At 40.1% G+C, this 23,209-nt stretch overlaps 1 protein-coding gene across 2 annotated transcripts in view; it reads left to right on the top strand.

Annotated features, from left to right (window-relative positions):
• Positions 1 to 23,209, top strand: part of SVEP1 (sushi, von Willebrand factor type A, EGF and pentraxin domain containing 1) — a 192,962-nt gene that overhangs the window by 135,786 nt on the left and 33,967 nt on the right. For both annotated transcript variants that reach the window (XM_045814774.2, XM_087869486.1), the window contains exons 37-39: positions 15,106 to 15,778; positions 17,386 to 20,177; positions 22,535 to 22,760. In XM_045814774.2, coding sequence (XP_045670730.2) covers positions 15,106 to 15,778; positions 17,386 to 20,177; positions 22,535 to 22,760 — 3,691 coding nt within the window. The remainder of the gene's footprint in view (positions 1 to 15,105; positions 15,779 to 17,385; positions 20,178 to 22,534; positions 22,761 to 23,209) is intronic.

Here is a 23,209-nt window from a genome sequence, read left to right on the forward strand (position 1 = left end):
TGAAATGTGCATAGTTTAAACTTTATGAGGTAGTACTTGATACTTATCAGTTGTTTCCTTTATATTTTGTGTGTGTGAGTCAAATTTAAGAAATCATCCCTACCCTGAGGTCATACTGAATATCTTTGCCTTTCTCCTTAAAGATCTTGGAAAGCACGAATTTCCATCCCCTCTCTCATCTTAAATGTTTTATCTCTGTCTATATTTTATTTCCCTCTTATTTTATGACTTTTCAAATTAGTCATTTTTTAATATAGCCGGTGTTTATTTAGATTTACTTGCGTGTTGGTTAATCTCTTCATCGCCACTACGCTTGGCATCCCATTCTGTCCTTTTGGGTGTAATATTTCTACTTCCTGAAGTATATCCATTACGTATTTTTTTTTCAGTAAGTGTCAGCATATTCTATAATCTTTGTCTGAAAATAATAGTATTTTACCTTTGCTCTTAAATTACAGTTTAACTGAGTAGACAAGTCGAGTAATAGTTTTCTTCCATAGACATTTTTGAAAATAGTATTCCATTGCCTTATGACTTCGAGTGTTGCAACTGAGGATTCCATCACCAGTCTGTTCGTGGTTCTTAACCAGGAGCAGTGTTACCCACCAGGGACATTTGGCAATGTCTGGAGACGTTTTTGGTTGTCACGGTTGAGGGGAGGGTGCTGCTAGCTCTGGATTCCAGGGATGCAGCTAACAGTCTACACTGCACACAACAGCCCCCCACAGTGCAGAATTGTCTGGTCCCAAGTAGTGCTGTGATTGAGAAACTCTGATTGAATTGTTGTTCCTCTATAAGTAGTGTCTTTTCCCTTTGGTTTTTATTTTTAATTTGTCTTTGTTGTGCTGGTATTTTCTTATGATATGACCAAACGTATATTTATTGTCTTTTGTCTTGTCAGGACTCATGGTACTTCTTACATCTTAGAATTCATATCTTTTACCAATTTTAGGATATTCTCAGCCATTTTCACTTCAAATGTTCCCTCCTCTTCACTTTCTCTTTTCTCTATTTCTTTAAGTCTTATGAGAGATATATATGGGACCTTTTTTTTCTGTCTCCATGTTTATTAACCTGTCACATTTTCCATTGCTGTATAAACTTGGGCTGCATTTGGGTATTTTTTCACATATCTTGTAGTTTACAGTTTTTTCCTACTATCTGTAATCTGCTTTTGAATGTATCCACTAATTTTTTAAATCTTTGCTTTCTGTATTTTTAACTCTAGAATTTATATGTTTCTTTTTAAAATATTTCTTTTTGGGGCACCTGGTGGCGCAGTCATTAAGCGTCTGCCTTCAGCTCTGGTCATCATCCCAGGGTACTAGGATCTAGCCCTGCGATGGGCTCCCTTCTCCCTCTCCCACTTCCCCTGCTTGTTTTCCCTCTCTCGCTCTGTCTCTCTCTGTCAAATAAATAAAACCTTTTTTAAAAAATTTCTTTTTAAATAGTCTCTTCTTTTTAAATAGGATTTTGAGTCTTTTTAATTATTTCAACATACTTATTTCGTATAATTTTTTAGATTTTTGATCACTTTTTTGCTATCTCAATTTATTGGTACTCTAATCTTGCTGTTTGTTCTGCCTGCTGACTCACTCGTGATGGAAAACATGCTTGTGTGTGTTTTGTAATTTCAAATTGTGTCCTTATAGTAAGCAGGAATTGTTTTATCTGTTATAGTCCCTTATGGTTTAAGTGTGTGGATTATTTTTTCTACCAGGAACCCATGGGATATCACCAACTAAGAAACCAATTTTACATTAATTTATAAGTTTAAAGGCTTTCCATACGAAGTCAATGGCATAAATTCTACCCTCACAGCCACATGAGATGAGACCTACGGACGGCTACCTTGCAGGGACTTGATTTTCCCACTCAGACCCCTGATAAATACAGAGATCTCACTTGTCCTGTCACTGGGCCTCTAGGTGGAATTTTTCTACTTAATATCCTTTCAGTGAATGTCCTTCTAGGACAAAGCCTCATGCCAGAGACTCAGCTATTACTCTCTTCCAACTCCGAAGTTATATTTCCTATCATCTCTCTTCCTTTCCCTGTCCAGTCCAATGGCAATCACAGCATTCAGTCACAGGCTTAACTTCCCTGTTGTTAATTTCCTCTTTATTGCTGGCATGTGGGTCTAAAATAACTTCTGTTATATTTCATCAAGTATGATTTAGGGAAGGTTTTCAGACTATGGTATATAGCTAGAATTCAAAGTTCTCTCCCTTCACTCCTTTTCTATTTCTTCCCCCCACGGAATTGATTGACGTAGGCCAACATGCACTGTGCCTGTTCTATTCCAGGATGACATCACTGTGTCAAGTCGTGCCTTTTGTGCAGTGGGCCTGTTGTGCAATGGGCCTGCTCTCTCCTTCGGCTTCCTGAGATGCTGTTGGCTTGATATGAGGGTTAGAGCCTCTGTCCCTCTCCAGCCGTCTCCACTCCCGTGCTCTGCACGCTGTGTGAGCCACCCCCACCTGCTTCCTGAGTGCACATAGCACATTCTTGCTTTGGTCCCAGTGTTGTTTCTTCTCATATTGGTGTTGTGCTTTGCACACACCTTCCCCTGAAATAAGGAGGAAAGAACTGCTCTCAATTTTAGAATGGAAGAACAAATAGTTTAGGAGACAGGAGTAGTAAGATGAATGCCAGGGAAGGAAGGAAGCAAGAAGTACATTTTTACTCCTGCCCTAAAATTGACCTTCCACATTTGCCTTTTATCAAAACACTGGGCTGGAAGTTCTCAGCTGTTTGCCCAAATGAATAAAATGGTAACTTGTTTCCCATTTTCCTCTTCATCCTTATGCGTCTACTCTCTTGGTGAGAAGCTCAGGGGAGAGAAAGGGTCATTGAAATCCTAAAATCCTCATAGAATGTTCCCCTTTGCTTCTTCTTAAACATAGATTTTTAAATGCAATTACCGAATGTATTAATATAAAATTTTTTATCATTATTAGTTGAAAACAGAATTAACTGCTGATGCAGATTTCTACTTTCCACTGCTCTTATTAAATTGCAGCCCTTTGCATATCTAGTATGCTGCTCTTTTAAGGCTCTTAAAAGGTTCTTTATAAAGGGAAGAGCTAATAATCCACTGGGGAGCTCTCTCATAAAGCTTCCCACGTGCTCTTCAGTTGACTTCCACTCAGTGTGTGAATCAAATCACTGAAAATTGTATCTGAAGATTACTCTGCCCGTTTTCAAAGAATGTTTCAATATTATTTCAGAAATATGCTAATGAATTGCAGCAAATTCATCCTGAAATATATCCTTCTGTGACATCATTGTAATATCGATGGGCCATTTTTCCCTGGAATTATAGGGTAGAACTATTTGTTTTATAATATGTATGACCTGATTTTAAAGAATAGTGTGCAATAGTGAATGAGAATACAAAATGTCACCGACTAAATTAAATATTCCAGCATTTCAGATTTGTGCCAATACCAGTTTTCCTGCTTTGGTAGCCAGCACTTATAGGATGTATGTCATCATCTGTATAAAACTTTATCACTTTTTAAATGATTTTTTTTTCGAGAGAATGTGTATGTGCAGGGAGGGGCAGAGTGAGAGGGGGAGAATCTCAAGCAGGCTCTGCACCCAGTATAGAACCCAGCTCGGGGCTCGATTTCACAGCCCTGAGATCATGACCTGAGCCAACGCTTAACTGACTGAGTCACCCAGGGGCCCCAAATGATTCTTTTAAACAAATAAGCAGGTGAAATGTGTTCCACAGAAATTGTAACACACCTTCAGACTCCTAACATAAGGAAATAATGCAGCAGTTGGACCCGAGACCAGGCATGGTGCTATCTAGGCAATAGCTAACAATTCCTCGCTTTCTGTGATTTGGAATATATGTACTTCTTGGGCATCTTCAAAGACTAACTGATGTGTTCTGGAAGATAGTTATTATTAATAGACCTCAATCCCCATCTTGACTGAGCATTTTCTCTAGTCTAAAGTACTGGCTTTGGTTCTATCTCTTGAAACCCCTCCGTGTACATTTCTCTGCCCCAGGGAAATGCCAGCCACTCTAGTGTTCGTAGCTTGGTCCTGAGGTTCTCCCACAAATGGATCAGTAGAGCTGAGTGAGAGGCTTCCCTGAAAGATCCCAGCCCTTCGCCCATCTCCTGCCAGCAATGATCGCTCACTGGTGTAGGGAGGCAGACATTCCAGCCAGCTCAGCCTCCAGTCTGCACTTCTTTCTCATAAATGAACATGCTTTCGAGTCTGTTCCTCTCAGAATCATTCTGAGCCTCTTCCAGTAGGTCTGTTGTCCATTTCCAGTTGTGGTATCCAAAGCGGAATGCACACTGATACACGCAAGTTAGAATACTACAGAGAGAAAAATGCCACATCTAGGGGCTGACCTGTGCACACATACATGGGTAGCAATTTATTTCATTTCTCTTCCTCTCTTTCTAAATAAATGAGTTTCTAGAAATGCAGTCACCCTTTCAGGATGCCGCCATTGACTCATTCAACTTAATTTCAGTGGAACTCTGAAGTCTTTCATATTGGCTGTCACTGAGCCGGGTTTTCCACCTGTGCAGTTTTTCTATACTATGTATATGCAGCACGTTCCATCTTACCTTTATTAAATATTGTCCTGTAAGATTAGAAACATTGAACTTGACCATAAACACCCTATTCCCCACCCTACAGTTATGTGTTGCTTATAAATTGATAGACGTAGGAAGTAAGGACAGTTTTATGGCATTCACAAGAGGGGAAACTCCCAACGAGGTTACTTCTATAAATCAGTACTCTTTGGGTCATCCAGTTAATAAAACGCTTAAATATCTTTCTGTCCTTTTTGTCTGCTAAAATCTTATGAGAGTCCTTGTAAAAGAAACTGTCAAAAACCATTTCCAGTTCACCTGTGCCTGCCATATCTCTACCCATCAATGATCACGACCTGTCAAAATACACAAGATCCTAGTGATCACGACTTCCTTATTCAGGTGTTCAGATGCCCTTCCTAACTATTTGTAAGTTCCCCGAATGCCCCAGCCGTATCACACTGCAAGCTCTTTGTTCATGTTACTTCTCAGTCTTGAGTGATTCCTTTTCTGCTCTTCTCTCATGACTCCTTTCAAAAGCCATTTCCACAGGGAAGCCCTTCCTCCCCTTTCCATTCCTAATCATTTCTCCTTTAAGCACCTGCCGTAGGTCTGAAAGGGCCTGTGATGCACCAGGCAGTGGATGGGGTAAGGAGGGCAGGGTGGACACAGATGTGTAAACAGCAAATGCATTAGCATTGCATCGTGCACTAAGGAAGTGACTCTAGCCCGTAGCATGGTCCTTGAGAATTATTTAATGAAAGACTAAATGTTGATTGGAAGTCACAAAGAAAAGTCAAGATCTTAGGTCAGAGAAAGAGACAGTGTAGGTTCTAAGAAATTATGGGTAGTGATGAAAACGCATTCTTTAAATTCATTTATTCATAGCATGTTTTAGTGGTAATCTTCTGTCACTTTACAGAAGAGCTTTGCTGTGATTTTTCAGTAGGGAAGAGTAGTTGGTGGAGATTTTCTTTAAGATTGGGGTCAGAGGCCTAACGAAGTGCTGCTAGATTGCTATACACAATTTCTGTATCCTTAAGAGGCTTTGAAGAATAAGGAAGGTTCTGGAGGCAGATTCTTCTGCCTCAAAATAGCCAGTCCCATGAAATAAAGGGAGCATTTTATAGATGGCACAATGGATCCTAATAAATCAGAGATGTCTCAGTCGATGTTTGTGAACTTCCACCAATGAAAGCATCAAGGGACCCATGAAAATAATGATGCATGGTTCAAAGTATGCAGAGGATGTACATTGTGCTATAAAAATATAAAACATCAGGAGTCTCTCCAGATGGAACTTCTACTCCGAGCACATTCTACACGGGAACGGTAGAATCTGAGCACTCAGACCTGGGATAATGGATCTTTTAATAATAAGATTATGCCTTTAGCATATTGTCTTTATATACCTTCCTGTATCCTCCTGGACAGAAGCCATGTAAAAACTTACTAAGTTTGAATTCCAGTAGGAAGAGCAGAGCTTATCCATAACAATGAACTGCGGCAGACCCTAATGAGAGACTGCACGTAGTTGTCAGGGACGTCTGTGAGTATTTCGAGACCACTTCTGTCCATAGCAGCATAAATGGCCCTGGGTAGGTGGATACACACGTCTCTGCTGATGCTCTACCATTTTCTCCCGGATCTTTCTGCTTCCTGTAGATTTCGTGAATCTGGCCGGTGAGGGGGACGAACTCCAACCTCTCTATCATGGCAGATTCCTAAAACTAAAAGGGACCTCAGGAGAAATGGTTGCTAACTAGTGACAAGAATCTTTGCTGAAAGGTGGGTCAAATAATTTGTACTAGGTGACACTGCAATGCATTTTAAAAAGAGAAAGGGAGGGCAACAACAATGTCATGGAAGAGGGTATATGTTGGAATCTTGTAAATCAAATTCAGTTTTTTAACCCGGCTGCTTGCAACCGTGTGACTCCAGACAGGTCTCTTAGCCTGTGGAACCACCATTCACTCATCTGTAAAATGAAGAAATTAATATGTCTAAACAGGATTAAATTAGGTGCCTAATTATTTTAATCCCCTTATCCTTCATTAGTATCAAAATGACAGACAGCTCAGGTGTTAGACATTCCTTTAAAATTCTGTCATCTTTCTCTTCAGTAAGAAAGTGAGAATCAAGAACGACTCGCATGTCATTATTCTAATACTACATATCGTAATATTTTGTTCTCCTTCGTTTAGAAAGCACTTGAGAATAATTTAAGATTTTTGCTAGTCATCAGTCTGTCACCCTCTGTAGGAAAATATCTGTTAAAGGCATAAAGAAAGACTGAGAAGCATTAAGCAAAATTGATTCATACTGGTTGAATAGCAGAGCCATATGCAGAACACAGCTCGAAATGCTAATACTTGGTTGGGTTTCCTAAAGGAAACCCTGGAGACTAAAATTACAATCATTGCTTTAAATTTCATTGAATATAAGTAAGTGCGTGAGTTATGTGTAGGCTACATACGGTTCATTAGCACTTTTGTTTCAAAGACTAGGGATAAAATCAGCCAACTAAAACCATCTATAGACAGATGATGTTCTAAATTTAAACTGAATCATTTTTATTTTTAAAGAAATGTGAAACAATTTTTAGAGTCCTTAAATATCAAGAATTTTAAATTCACTTCCCTTTCTAAATAAGCATTACTATTAATATCACGATGTCTTTTTTTTTTTCTTCATGGTGTTTTAATTTTTTATTTTATCTCTTTTATAAATAAATATTTTATTTTTTTATTTTTTTATTTTATTTTACTTTATTTTTTGTTTAAAGTTCCATGATTCATTAGTTGCATATACCACCCAGTGCACCATGCAATACGTGCCCTCCTTACTACCCATCACCAGCCTATCCCATTCCCCCACCCCCCTCCCCTCCGAAGCCTGCAGTTTGTTTCCCAGAGTCCATAGTCTCTCATGCTTCATTCCCCCTTCTGTTTACCCACCCTTTCTTCTTCCCTTTCTTCTCCTACCGATTTTCCTACTTCTTATGTTCCATAAATGAGTGAAACCATATGATAATTGTCTTTCTCTGCTTGACTTATTTCACTTAGCATAATCTCCTCCAGTCCCGTCCATGTTGCAGCAAATGTTGAGAAATCGTTCTGATGGCTGAGGAATATTCCATTGTATATATGGACCACATCTTCTTAATCCAGTCATCTGTTGAAGGGCATCTCGGCTCCTTCCATGATTTAGCTATTCTGGACAGTGCTGCTATGAACATTGGGGTGCATATGGCCCTTCTCTTCACTACGTCTGTATCTTTGGGGTAAATACCCAGTAGTGTAATGGCTGGGTCATAGGGTAGCTCAATTTTTAACTTTTTAAGGGACCTCCACACTGTTTTCCAGAGTGGCTGTACCAACTTGCATTCCCACCAACAATGTAAGAGGGATCCCCTTTCTCCACATCCTCTCCAACATTTGTTGTTTCTTGCCTTGTCAATTTTTGATTCTAACTGGCATAAAGTGGTATCTCAGTGTGGTTTTGATTTGAATTTTGTTTTTTAAAACTTAACGTTGTTTTTTTTAATAATAATTTTTATTATGTTATGTTAGTCACCATACAGTGCATCCCTATTGATGTACTGTTCCATGATTCATTATTTGCATATAACACCCAGTGCACCATGCACTATGTGCCCTCCTTAATACCCATCACCGGCCTATCCCAATTCGCCACCCCTCCCCTCTGAAGCCCTCAGTTTTTTTTCCCAGAGTCCGTAGTCAGGATGTCTTTCTGTATCTTAAGTGAAGGTCATTTGATCAGTAAGCTCAGTATTCAAGCAATAAAAATTTTCTTTTCTTTCCATGCTTTTATTTAAATTCCAGTTAGTTAACATACAGTGTAAATTTAGTTTCAGGTGTAGAATTTAATGATTTAACACTTACATACATCGCCTGGTGCTCATTACGACAAGTGCGCTCCTTAATCCCCATCATGTGTTTAACCCTCTGGTAACCATCAGTTTGTTCTCTATAGTTAAGGATCTGTTTCTTGGTTTTCCTCTTTTTTTTCTCCCCTATATTCATTTGTTTTGTTTCTTAAATTCTACATATGAGTGAAATCATATGATATTTGTCTTTCTCTGACTTATGTCGCTTAGCATAGTACTGTAGTTCTAGCCATGTCATTGCAAATGGCAAGATTTCATTCTTTTTATGGGTGAGTAATATTCCACTGTATATGGATACACCACATCTTTATCCATTCATCACTCGGTGGACATTTGGGCTCTTTCAGTAATTTGGCTATTGTTGATAATGCTGCTGTAAACATCAGGGTGCATGTATCCCTTCAAATTAGTATTCCTTTGGGTAAATACACAGTAGTGCAATTGCTGGATCATAGATAGGGTAGTTCTCTTTTTCACTTTTTGAGAAAACTCCATACTATATTCCAGTGTGGCTGCACCAGTTTGCCTTTCCACCAACAGTGCAAGAAGGTTCCTTACTCTGCATATACTCACCAATACTTGTTGTTTCTTGGGTTTTTTATTTTAGCTGTTCTGACAGGTCTGAGATGGTATGTCATTGTAGTTTTGATTTGTATTTCCTTGATGATGAGTGATGCTGAGCATCTTTTCATGGGTCTGGCCATCTGTATGTCTTCTTTGGGAAAAAAATGTCTATTCATGTCTTCTGCCCATTTTTTTGCTGGATTATTTGTTTTTTGGGTGTTGATTTATGTAGTAAGTTCTTTATATATTTTGGATACTAACCCTTTATTGGATATGTCATTTGCAAATATCTTCTCCCATTCCATAGGTTGCCTTTTAGTTTTGTTGATGTTTCCTTCACTATGCAGAAGCTTTTTATTTTGATGTAGTCCCAATAGTTTATTTTTGCTTTTGTTTCTCTTGCCCTGGGGGACTTACCAAGAAAAATGTTGCTATGGCTGATGTCAAAAAGACTACTGTCTGTTTTCTTCTAGGAATTTTGTGGTTTCAGGCCTCACATTTAGGTCTTTAATCTGTTTTGAATTTATTTTTGTGTATGGTTTAAGAAGTAGTCCAGTTTCATTCTTTTGCATGTTGCTCTCCAGTTTTCCCAACACCCTTTGTTGAGGAGACTTCTTTTTTTCCATTGTGTATTCTTTCCTGCTTCATGAAAGATTAATGGACCATGTAATTGTGGGTTTATCTCTGATTTTCTGTTCTGTTCCATTGATCTGTGTGTCTGTTTTTATGCCAGTGCCACACTGTTTTCATGACCACAGCTTTGTAATATAACTTGAGGTCTGGAGTTGTGATGCCTCCAGCTTTGCTTTTCTTTTTCAAGTTTGCTTTGGCCACTTGGAGTCTTTTGTGGTTCCATACAAATTTTAGGATTGTTTGTTCTAGCTCTGTGAACAATGCTGGTGGTATTTGTATAGAGATTGTGTTAAATCTATAGGATGCTTCAGATAATATGGACATTTTAACAATATTTGTTCTTCCAATCCATGAGCATGGAATGTTTTTCCATTTCTTTGTATCCTCTTCTATTTCTTTCATGAATGTTCTATAGTTTTCAGAGTACAGATCTTTTACCTCTTTGGTTAGGTTTATTCCTAGGTAGTTTATGGTGCATTTATAAATGGGATTGATTTCTTGATTTCTATTTCTGCTGCTTCATTAATGGTGTATAGAAATGCAACAGATTTCTGTACGTTGATTTTGTATCCTGCGACTTTACTGAATTAGTGTATTAGTTCTAGCAATTTTCTTGGTGGAGTCTTTTGGGTTTTCTATACAGAGTATTATGTCATCTGCAAATAGTGAAAGCTTGACTTCCTCCTTGCCAATTTGGATGCATTTTTTCTTTGTGTTGTCTGATTACTGTGGCTAGGACTTCCAGTACTATGTTAAATAATAGTGGTGAGAGTGGACATCTCCGTCTTGTTCCTGACTCTAGAGGAAAAGGTCTCCATTTTTTCCCATTGAGGATGATATTAGCTGTGGGGTCTTTCATATGTGGCCTTTATTATGTGAGGTGTGCTCCCTCTCACCCTGCTCTGTTAAGGGTTTTTATCATGAGTGGATGTTGCACTTTGTCAAATGCTTTTTCTGTATTTATTGAAAGGTTCTTATCCTTTTTTTATTAAAGTGCTGTATCCCATTGATTGACTTGTGAATATTGAACCACCCTTGCAGCCCAGGAATAAATCCTACTTGATTATGGCAAATGATTCTTTTAATGTGCTGTTGGATTCAATTTGCTAGGATTTTACTAAGAGGTTTTGCATCCATGTTCATCAGGGATATTGGCCTGTCGTTCTCTTTTTTAGTGGAGTCTTTATCTGGTTTTGGTATCAGGGTAATGCTGGATTCATAGAATGAATTTGGAAGTTTTCCTTCCTTTCCTATTCTTTGGAATAGTTAGAGAAGAATAGATATTAACCAGTCTTTAAATGTCTGGCAGAATTCACCTGGGAAGCCATCTGGTCCTGGACTTTGTTTGTTGGGAGGTTTTTGGATCACTGACTCAACTTCTTGGCTGGTTATCTATCTGTTCAAGTCTTCTATTTCTTCCTGTTTCAGTTTTGGTAATTTATATGTTTCTAGGAATTTACCGTTTATTCCAGGTTGTCTAATTTGTTGATATATAGTTTTTCATAGTATTCTCTTATAATTGTTTGTATTTCTGTGGTGTTGGTTGTTATTTCTCTTGTCTTATTTGTGATTTTATTTATTTGAGTCCTTTCTCTCTCTCTCTCTCTCTCTCTCTTTTTTTTTTTTTTTTTTTTTTTTTTTGGTAAGTCTGGCTAGGGGTTTTCAGAGAACCAGCTCATGGTTTCATTGATCTGTTCTATTGTTTTTTTAGTTTCTATATCATTTAGTTCTGCTGTAATCTTTATTATTCCCTTCCTTCTGCTGGTTTTAGGGTTTTTTGCTGTTGTTCTTTTTCCAGATCCTTTAGGTGTAAGGTTAGGTTGTTTATTTGAGATTTTTCTTTCTTCTTGAGGTAAGCCTGTACTGCTGTAAACTTCCCTCTTAGTACCACCACTTTTGCTGCATCCAACAGTTTTGAACCGATGTGTTTTCATTTTTGTTCGTTTCCCTGTATTTTTTATTTCTTCTTTTATTTCCTGGTTGACCCATTCATTGTTCAGTAGCATGTTATTTAACCTCAACGTATTTGTGGTTTTTCTAGATTTTTTCTTGTGATTGACTTCTAGTTTCATAGCATTGTGGTCAGAAAAGATGCATGGTATGACTTCAATCTTTCTGAATTTGTTGAGGCTTATTTCATGGCTTAATGTGTGATCTGTTCCGGAGAATGTTCCATATACACTTGAAAAGAATGTGTATTTTGCGGATGGAATGTTCTGACTACATCCGTTAAAACCGTTTATTCCAGTATGTCATCCAAAGCTATTGTTTCCCTGTTGATTTTCTGTTTGGGTGATCTGTCCATTGATGTAAGTGGAGTAACTTTAATAAAGTCCCCTACTGTTATTGTATTATTATCAATTAGCTCCTTTATGTCTGTCATCAACTGTTTTATGTATTTAGGTGCTTCCATGTTGAGGGCATAAATGTTTACAATTGCTAGATCTTCTTGTTGGATAGTCCCCTTTATAATGATATAGTGCCCTTAATCCCTTGTTTCAGTCTTTGGTTTAAAACATAATTTGTCTGATGTAAGTATAGCTACTCTGGCTTTCTTTTGACATCCATTTGCATGATAAATGTTTCTCCACCCCTCACTTTTTTTTTTTTAAAGATTTTTTTTATTTATTCATTTGACAGAAATAAAGACAGCCAGCGAGAGAGGGAACACAAGCAGGGGGAGTGGGAGAGGGAGAAGCAGGCTTCCAGCGGAGGAGCCTGATGTGGGGCTTGATCCCAGAACGCCGGGATCACGCCCTGAGCCGAAGGCAGACGCTTAATGACTGAGCCACCCAGGCGCCCCTCCACCTCTCACTTTCAATCTGCAGGTGTCTTTGGGTCTAAAATGAGTCTCTTGTAGGTGGCATATAGATGGGTCTTGTTTTTTTTATCCATTCTGACACTCTGTGTCTTTTGATTGGAGCATTTAATCCATTTACATTCAAAGTAATTACGGATAAATTTGTATTTAGTACCACCATTTTATTACTTGTTTTGTCATTGTTTCTGGAGACTTTCTCAGTTTCTTTTTGTCTTTGTCACTTTTGGTCTTTTCTTACCACTCAAAGAGTCCCCTTTAATATTTTTTTTTCTTTTTTTTTTTTAAAGATTTTATTTATTTATTCGACAGAGAGAGAGACAGCCAGCGAGAGAGGGAACACAAGCAGGGGGAGTGGGAGAGGAAGAAGCAGGCTCATAGCGGAGGAGCCTGACATGGGGCTCGATCCCATAATGCCGGGATCACGCCCTGAGCCGAAGGCAGACGCTTAACCGCTGTGCCACCAGGCGGGCCCCCCCCTTTAATATTTCTTGCATGGGTCGTTTAGTGGTCACAAACTCCTTTAGTTTTTGTTTGTCTTGGAAACTCTTTATCTCTCCTTCTATTCCGAATGATAGTCTTGCTATCATTGGATAGAGTATTCTTGGCCGTAGATTTTTCTCATTTAGCACATTGACTATCATGCCACTCTCTTCTGGCTTGCCAACTTTCTGTTGAGAGATCTGCATTTAGCCTTATGGGTCTTCCCTTGTAAGTTAGGGACTTCTTTTGTTTTGCTGCTTTAGGATTTTGTCTTTATCATATATTTTGCAAATTTAATTACAATATGTCTTGATGGTGGCCTGGTTTTGTTGATTTTGATGGGAGTTCTCTGTGCCTCCTGGATCCAGATGTCTGTTTCCTTCCCCAGATTAGGGAATTTTTCAGCTGTTATTTCCTCAAATAAATTTTCTGCCCTCTTTCCTCTCTCTTCTTCTTCCGGGACTCCTATGACATGAACATAGTTACATTTGATGGAGTCACTGAGTTCTCTAAGTCTATTCTCACGATCCATAATTCTTTCTCTCTTTTGTTCTGCTTCCTTATTTTCCATAATTTTATCTTCTATATCACTGATTTGTACCTCTGCTTCTTCCAGCCTTGTGTTCACAACATCCAGTCTGTTTCCAATTTCAGTTATTGCATTTTTTATTTCTGACTGATTTTTTTTAACTCTTTTATCTCTGTGGTAAGGGCCTCCCTAAAGTCTTCCATTCTTCTCTCTAGCCCAGGGAGTATCCTTATGATGGTTGCTTTCAATTCTCCATCAGGTATATTACTTATATTTGTTTCAATTAGATCTCTGTCAACAAGACTTTATCTTGTTGCTTCATTTGGGATGAATTCCTCCATCTTGGCATTTTGTCTAAGTCTCTGTCTTTTTCTGTGTGTTCGAAAAGCCTGTTATGTGTCCTGCTTTTGAGAGTAATGGTTTTTTGAAGAAGTGGTCATGTAATGTCCAGGGCCTGGCACTTCCGGGAGTGTCTCTAGGGAGTGCTGTGTGCACTCTGCTGCTGGGCTTTGACTGCTCTGTCCTCCAGGCCAGTTGTCTGCAGAGGTCCTCCTGGCCTGCAGTGGGCAGTGTTCGATCCTTGGCCAGAGTGTGGCGAGTTTTAACTAGGTGTGCTCTGCTCTGCTTGTTAAATGAGACCTAATACCACTGCCACTAGAACTGAAGCCTCACAGAACCCTGGCTGGGAAACATGGTGTGGACAGGGGTTTCTGCTGGTCTTCTGCAGAAGGGGCCCACCGCGCTGGCACTGAGGCACATTTGTCCAGGAAGGGCAGTCCTGGCAGAGCACAGGGGTTTGGTACCTGGTGTAAGCAGGTCAGGCAGCCAGTGTCATGCTGTGCTGTTAACTGCAGTGGCTCTACCTTTATGCTGAGGGCCAGGCGGGGGAAAAGGTGCCCGCTGGCTCTTCTGTCCCTGGAGAGGCAACTCTGCAAATGCCACCTCTCATAGATGCTGTCTAAGAAGAGCAAACGGTCTCCCCAAGTGACCTGGGCATTGCTCAGATGGAGCTGTCCCCCCACCCCCCGGGGTTGCTTGTTTGCCTTCCCTCCAGGAGTAGGGTAGCACCTCAGGTCTGTATACCAGCCAAGCCTGCCAACCTTTAAACCTCCAGTCTTCAAGCCCCAGTTGCAAAAACTCACGAAAATCAGCCCCTCTCATTTTCCCAGCCAATGGCTGAGGGGAAGTGTTCTCTGTGTGCATGCCCCCAGCACTGCTTTTTCTCTCACCTTTGTGTGAGACCAGGGCTCCCTCCCCTCCGCAGCACTTGCAGTCCGTTTCTCCCCCACACCATGTCTCTGCACTTCCTTGTTTTGGCCTCTGCTCTCCCTCTGGTTGTGCAGTTTGCTCTGTCCATCCTCAGGTTGATTTCTTGAGTATTCAGAGTGATTTGATAATGATCAGGTTGTGTTTGAGGGATGAGACGAGCCTGTAGAGTTCTCCTACTACACCTCCATCTTAATAAATATTATTTTAAAGAATAACAATTAAAGGTAGTCATTGTCGGAAAGATAAAAAAAATAAAAACAGAATAGGTGAAGATGCAAACACCTTTTTTTCAAATATTGTACTTATTGTTCCTTTCCTCCCAATCTCATAGCTATACCCTTGCTGGTCCTGACACTATTGAATGCCTGGCCAATGGCAAGTGGAATGGAAGTAACCAGCAGTGTCTGGCTGTCTCCTGTGATGAACCCCCCAACGTGGAACACGCCTCTCCAGAGACTGCCCATCGGTTATTTGGAGACATTGCCTTCTACTATTGCTCAGATGGTTACAGCCTGGCAGACAATTCCCAGCTCTTTTGCAATGCCCAGGGCAAGTGGGTTCCCCCAGAAGGTCAGGCCATGCCCCGTTGTATAGCTCATTTCTGTGAAAAACCCCCATCTGTTTCCTATAGCATCTTAGAATCTGTGAGCAAAGCAAAATTTGCAGCAGGGTCAGTCGTGAGCTTTAAATGCACAGAAGGTTTTGTACTGAACACCTCAGCAAAGATTGAATGTTTGAGAGGTGGGCAGTGGAGCCCTTCCCCCATGTCCATCCAGTGTATCCCCGTGCGGTGTGGAGAGCCACCAAGCATCATGAATGGCTATGCAAGTGGATCAAACTACAGTTTTGGGGCCATGGTGGCTTATAGCTGCAACAAGGGGTTCTACATCAAAGGGGAGAAGAAGAGCACCTGCGAAGCCACAGGACAGTGGAGTAGCCCCACACCCACATGCCACCCTGTGTCTTGTAATGAACCACCTAAGGTTGAGAATGGCTTTCTGGAGGTAAGAGACTCATGAGCGAGTGGTCCATGGCTTTCATCACTGACAGCCAGCCCCCTGTGGCTAACCTGGGATTCAGAAGCAGGACACCGAACCGATTAACTGTTGAAAAACAGAAGTGGCTAAACCTATAGGTAGTGAATATTGGAGAGAAGTTGATAGAGATTAGTAGTCTTTTTAATATATAGCTTCCTACCTTCTGCTGGCGTGTAGTCATTTGAAGTGCTTTGTAGCAATACCTTAGCCCTAACTGAGAAGTTAGAATGAACCTATTTTAATACACTATTGTTTTCCTTTATAGAGGAAGTTAGTCCAAGATGGATGTATATTTGATAGAAATCAAGGTCTAATGGAACCTAGAGAAACCTGGTATCATTTCTAATTTTTAGTCAAAAAATGGGGTGAATCATCTGGTCACTATAATGCAGTTTTTACGGTTTTCTCTCAGCGGACCTTAAGCTAGACCTTAAGCTAGTTTCACGGGGACAAAGGGTTCTGTCAGATCCATACATCTTCTCCTTTCACGTTAATATGTGCCTAATCTATTTCCCCAAATGAGGGGCTATTTTAAAGAGACAGTATTCTAATTAAGCACTATGTAAAAATCCACACATACATAATACCTTTGCTCCTTTATAATCTAAAACAACAGTAAATACCTTCTGTTTAACACCTTTGCTCCAATGTAGCAGTGTTCCATTGGAAGAGAGTATGTGTAGGAAAGGAGGCTTTCTTCCTTTGTTCATGTAACAAATATCTCTGGAGCTCCTACTAGGTGCCAGGTGAGCATTGGAGAGCTAGTATTTAACAGTACAGATTAGGTCTGTGATGGCATGCTGCTTATGTGGGGGGGGGGGGTACCCAAGAAATGAATAAGTAAACAAAACAAATAATTACGTCCACTAGGACAAGAAGTTCACTATAGTGTGCAGGCTAGACTTTGCCATGATAATCTTCTTAACATTTTCATAACTAATTCATCTTTGGTACTGCCCAAAAATGACCTGTTGTCGTATTAGTCACTTATTTATTTAAATGTTGAGATCACGAATATTAACTTTTTGCTTTAAAGATAAAATATTGCTTTTTAATTTCCCATCTTCATAGCAGCAATTTTTAAAAGTATGTTAAGAATGAACACAAAGCTTTGTACTCTTAGGAATATAACCATGAAAAATATTTTGCTTTTTTTTTTTTTGACATTGACAAATAAATGTAGGTTGTATGTGTATGTTTCCTTCTCTGTGGTTAAAGTAACTAACTACAGCATTGCTTTGGTGAGCAAGGTTTTTTTGAACTTACTAAGTACATTTATAAGTTTTGGGAGCAGTCTACCAAATCATCAATTTAAAACTGTCTATCTTTTACTTATTATAGGCTTAGCCCTATGGTAAACACTTCTGCAAGAGGGATTACCTAATTTGTCCCTTTCACTTATTAAAAGTATAATAGACCTAATGAAAAAAAACATAAATCCTTACATGCTTATGTCTTAACTGATTCGTTTTAATGTAGATACTTTAGTCTATTTTTTGTATTATTATTCAATGTATTTAGTCAATTATATTGATGTACAAATCATACTTCATTGTTTTCTCCCTGTTATACAGCATACAACTGGCAGGATCTTTGAGAGCGAAGTGAGATATCAGTGTAATCCAGGCTATAAGTCAGTTGGAAGTCCTGTTTTTGTCTGCCAAGCCAATCGCCACTGGCACAGTGAATCCCCTCTGCTGTGTGTCCCTCTCTACTGTGAAAACCCCCCACTGGTCCAGAACGGCTATGTGAAAGGAGAAAATTTTCAAGTAGGATCCAAGGTTCAGTTTTTCTGTAATGAGGGTTATGAGCTTATTGGTGATAATTCTTGGACATGCCAGAAATCTGGCAAATGGAATAAGAAACCAAACCAGAAGTGCGTGCCTGCCAAGTGCCCAGAGCCTCCCCTCTTGGAAAACCAGCTCGTCCTGAAGGAGTTAGCTACCGAAGTAGGAGTGGTGACATTTTCTTGTAAAGAAGGACATGCCCTTCAGGGGCCCTCTGTCCTGAAATGCTTGCCGTCACAGCAATGGAATGATTCTTTTCCTGTTTGTAAGATGGTTCTTTGCCTCCCACCTCCCCTCATTTCCTTTGGTGTCCCTGCTCTTCCTTCTGCTCTTCATTTTGGAAGTACTGTCAAGTATTCTTGCGTGGATGGATTTTTCCTAAGAGGGGATCCTACCACCTCCTGCCAAGCAGATGGTACCTGGAGTTCTCCACTGCCAGAATGTGTCCCCGTGGAATGTCCCCACCCTGAGGAAATTCTCCATGGCATCATCGATGTACAAGGTCTTGCCTATCTCAGCACAGCTCTCTATACCTGCAAGCCCGGCTTTGAGTTGGTGGGAAATACTACCATCCTTTGTGGAGAAAATGGTCACTGGCTTGGAGGAAAACCCATCTGTAAACCCATTGAATGCCCAATGCCCAAGGAGATTTCAAATGGCAAATTCTCTTACACAAGCCTACACTATGGGCAAACCATCACATACTCCTGTGACCGAGGCTTCCGGCTGGAAGGTCCCAAAGCCTTGACTTGTTTGGAGACAGGTGATTGGGATGTGGATGTCCCATCATGCGATGCCATCCACTGTAACCCCCCACAACCCATCGAAAATGGTTTTGTAGAAGGTGCAGATGACAGCTATGGGGCCATGATCATCTACAGCTGCTTACCTGGGTTCCAGATAGCTGGTCATGCCATGCAGACCTGTGAAGAGTCAGGATGGTCAAGCTTCGTACCGACATGTGTACCCATAGACTGTGGTCTCCCACCTCATATTGATTTTGGAGAATGTACTAAGGTCAGAGACGGTCCGGAATATTTTGAAGAAGAAGAAGATATGATGGAAGTTACATATCTGACTCCTCGCCCTCCTTCTCATCTGATAGCAAGGGCTAAAACTAGGGAAAGCACAAAAGGATCTCCTACTCCACATTCAGGGAACTTTCTGTATGGCAGCATTGTTTCATACACCTGTAACCCAGGATATGAACTTTTAGGGAGCCCTATGCTGATGTGCCAGGAAGATGGCACTTGGAACGGCACTGCACCAGCCTGCATTTCAATTGAATGTGACTTGCCTGTTGCTCCTGAAAATGGCTTTTTGCATTTTACAGAGACCACCATGGGCAATGCTGTGCAGTATAGCTGCAAACCTGGACACATTCTGCTGGGCTCCGACGTAAGATTTTGTCTGCAGAGTAAAGAATGGAGTGGTACTTCCCCGAGGTGTGAGGCCATTTCATGCAAAACACCAAATCCAGTTATGAATGGTTCCATCAAAGGAAACAACTACACATACCTGAGTGTGTTGTACTATGAGTGTAATCCTGGCTTTGTGTTGAATGGCCCTGAGAGGAGAACATGCCAACAAAATAAAAATTGGGATGAGAATGAGCCAGTTTGCATTCCTGTGGACTGTGGGTCACCTCCAGTCTCAGCCAATGGCCAGGTGAAAGGAAATGAATATACATTCCAGAAAGAGGTTGAGTACACTTGCAATGTAGGGTTCTTACTTGAGGGAGCCAGGAGTCGTGTTTGTCTTGCTGATGGAAGTTGGAGTGGAACCACTCCCATCTGTGTGCCTGTCAGATGTCCCACCCCACCGCAGGTGGCAAATGGAGTGATGGGTGGCCTGGACTATGGCTTTGGAAAGGAAGTGGTGTTCTACTGTCTGGAAGGCTACGTGTTGCATGGTGCTCCCAAACTCACCTGTCAGTCCGATGGCAACTGGGATGCAGAGTTTCCTTTCTGTAAACCAGTCAACTGTGGCCCTCCTGAAGATCTTCCCCATGGCTTTTCTCATGGCTTCTCCTTTTCCCATGGGGGGCATATGCAGTACCAGTGCTTTCCTGGTTATAAGCTCCATGGAAGTCCTTCAAGAAGGTGTCTTTCCAATGGCTCCTGGAGTGGCAGCCCACCTTCCTGCCTGCCTTGCAGCTGTTCCACGCCAGTAATTCAAAATGGAGCTGCCAATGGGACAGATTTTGGCTGCGGGAAGGTAGCCCGGATCCGGTGCTTCAAAGGCTTCAGGCTCCACGGAGTTTCTGAAATCACCTGTGAAGCCAATGGCCAGTGGAGTTCTGACTTCCCATACTGTAAACACGCTTCTTGTGGGTCTCCCCCAACAATACCAAATGCATTCATCAGTGAGAGTGGCTCTTTGGAGGAAAATGTGGTAACTTACAACTGCAGATCTGGGTATGTCATACAAGGCAGTTCAGATCTGGTTTGTACAGAGAAAGGGACATGGAGCCAGCCTTTTCCAGTCTGTGAGCCCTTGTCCTGTGGACCCCCACCATCTGTCGCCAATGCAGTGGCAACTGGAGAGGCACACACTTTTGAAAGTAAAGTGAAACTCAGGTAAGACCATGGCTCTAGAGTCTCCAAAGGGTGCAGACAGGAGGATTGTAAAATAAAAAGTGCTAGGTTAAAAATGAAGGTAATTGAGAAAATACCATCTCTGGACTGCTCTCCAAAACCTGAAGCTTTTTTTTTTTTTTTTAATTTTTTTGAAGATTTTATTTATTTGACAGAGAGAGAGAGAGTACTCACAAGCAGGGGTAGCAGCAGGCAGAGGGAGAAGCAGGCTCCCGGCAGAGCAAGGAGCCTGACGCAGGGCTTGATCCCAGGCCCCCGGGATCATGATGTGAGCCGAAGGCAGACGCTTAACTGACTGAGCCACCCAGGCGCCCCAAAACTGAAGCTTCTAGTGCTTGGCCTTATTCTGTTCATAATTGTTTAGAAATCCATTGACTACAAAAAAATAAACTTCAGATTTTCAGATTGTAGTCCGTAATTATAATTATCATGATTATCATAGTCTGTTGACCTTTCATGAAACAGTGAGATCTCTAGCTGGCTTTTGTATCTCTTAAGTCACCAGGCTCTTTTTTCTTTTAAACATCATGCTGGTAAATTTCTTTATGATACCACTTTATGGTTATATTCCTACAAACAAATTTTGGGGAAATAAGTCAAAAGCTGAAGAATTCAGGTCAAAAAGCACATACCTTCATTGATCAGTATATATAGGAAGATATCTTAGGTAGACTTCCAACCTATGCTATTTGAACAAACTAAGCTTTTTAATGCACAGTGATTTTTTTGCTGTAAAGTTATCTATAATGCATTATTAAAAAGAATAAGAGAATATGGAATAAATTTATAGATTAAATTTTTATTGGAATAAATGCCCATAAGATATCTCAACCCTCCAAATCGATTTAGATTTTATCCACGTCTCTGAAGGGATTATGGGTTATCCTTCACCTATTGGATTCTTAGATTTTAATAATTCAGTTACTCTTCTCAAGCATGTCTATTGTGGACATTTTAGCCCTACTTTCATTTGCTCCTAATGGCAGTAAGGAAGAGACCCAAGGGAGGGTCATCACTGATAAGAAAGCTGAAGAGTAGGTGATAATACACCGAGAAGAAAAACAAAAATGATCCCTTGCTTTTGAAATACATTTTCAACTTTGTCTTCAGATGTTGATGTGTGAGAGATTTTGAGAAATCACAAAATCACCTGCTTCTCAAGAGCTCCCCGTTAATTATGTCTTGTCGTGTGTGGGTTAGGTTTCAGATCTTTACTTGTACTGAACAGATTACAAGTTTGCAAAGCCTGTGACTCCTATCTAGCCTGATGATATGTGACATTTAAAAAAAAATATCCACCTAATAAATGTTAATTAGCTAAGTGGTTTAATTTAAATGGCAGGGTAGGGGCGCCTGAGTGGCTCAGTCATTAAGCATCTGCCTTCGGCTCAGGGCCTGATCCCAGGGTCCTGGGATGGAGCCCCACATCAGTCTCCTCTGCTGGGAGCCTGCTTCTTCCTCTCCCACTCCCCCTGCCTGTGTTCCCTCTCTCACTGGCTGTCTCTCTCTCTGTCAAATAAATAAAAATAAAATCTTTAAAAAAAAAAATTTTAAAGGCAGGGTAGTATAGTAGTGAAAGCATGGATTCTAGAACCAGAGTTCCTAGGCAGAAATCTCATCTCTGTCACTTTCTGGGGAAGTTATTTAGTGTCTCTGATGTCAGTTTCATCATCTGCCAAATGGGAATAAAGATGATAATCATACCTACTCATAGGGTTGACATGAGAATTAAATGAATTAATATTTGTTGAGCACTTAGAATAGTGACTAGAATTTAGTAAGTGCTGTAGAAACATTTGCTGAATAAATAAATGCGAATTTTAAAAATCATAGAGTATTTTAGAGCCAGGTTGATCTGAGTTTGAATACCATTCTGTTGTTACATAATAGTATCTACTACTCAGGATTAAAAGAAATACCCTATATAAAGGATTTAGAACAGTGCTTGGCACAAAGTAGATAATAAATATTATGTTATATTCTTATTAGTATCTGAGTCTATTTTGCACTTTGTCTAGAATTTTTTGAATTGTTATCTGTTTCAGAATAAAAGTGAGTTTGATGTTGATATTATCCGCAACAAGGGTAAATAATGTCAACAACATGTAAATCAGCTTTAGGCTTGGCTAATCCTTAATGTGGACAGCTAAGGACTAATCTGCTTGTCATTGTTAGGTTGGTGTTTTTTCACGGCAATGTCATTCCCTTGACATTCTAATCAGTTTCAGTATATCACATTAAATGTCTACTGAGCTTTGTAATAGCATCTTAAATCCAAGAATAAGTCACCAACTATATTGTACTCTCTTTAAGGCATTTATTTTGCTTTTCCATTGCAGATGTCTGGAAGGTTATGTGATGGATACAGATATAGATACATTCACCTGTCAGAAAGATGGTCATTGGTTTCCCGAGAGAATATTCTGCAGCCCTAAAAAATGTCCTCTTCCAGCAAATATGACACATATACGTGTTCATGGGGATGATTTCAGTGTGAATAAGCAAGTTTCTGTGTCATGTGCGGAAGGGTATATCTATAAGGGAGTTAACATATCAAGGTGTCAGGTAAGATTCTTTGTCCTAGAACGTGTACGTATAACTCATTTATATATATTAAATGTGTGTGTGTGTGTGGGGGGGTCTACAGCAGTATCTTCCTATCCTGAAAAGGAAAAAAAAAAGGTCTCAAGTTTCCAATTGTATCAAATTTGAGGAGTTTTATGGTAGAAATATTATAAAACATATCTTTCTTTTCAATATTCCCATTTTAAACTAGAAAATGCCAAGAGTAGGTGAAAAGTGCCAAATTGAGATAGAATGCTAAAACATCTATAACAAAATATTCATGAAAAATTAACCATAAGTCAGGTGGCCTACACGTAAACATGGTAAAGAGTATCCTTGTGTGGGAAATGAGCCCTGACCTATATTAAATGTTTCCAGTTTTAGTAGAAAAAGCAGAGGTCGCAGAAACAAACAGTCACTTAGATCAAATCCTGTCTCTGCTACCTACT

Source organism: Ursus americanus, chromosome 18 (genome assembly GCF_024610735.1).
Source record: "Ursus americanus isolate L20-20 chromosome 18, mUrsAme1.1.p, whole genome shotgun sequence".
NCBI lineage: Eukaryota > Metazoa > Chordata > Mammalia > Carnivora > Ursidae > Ursus > Ursus americanus.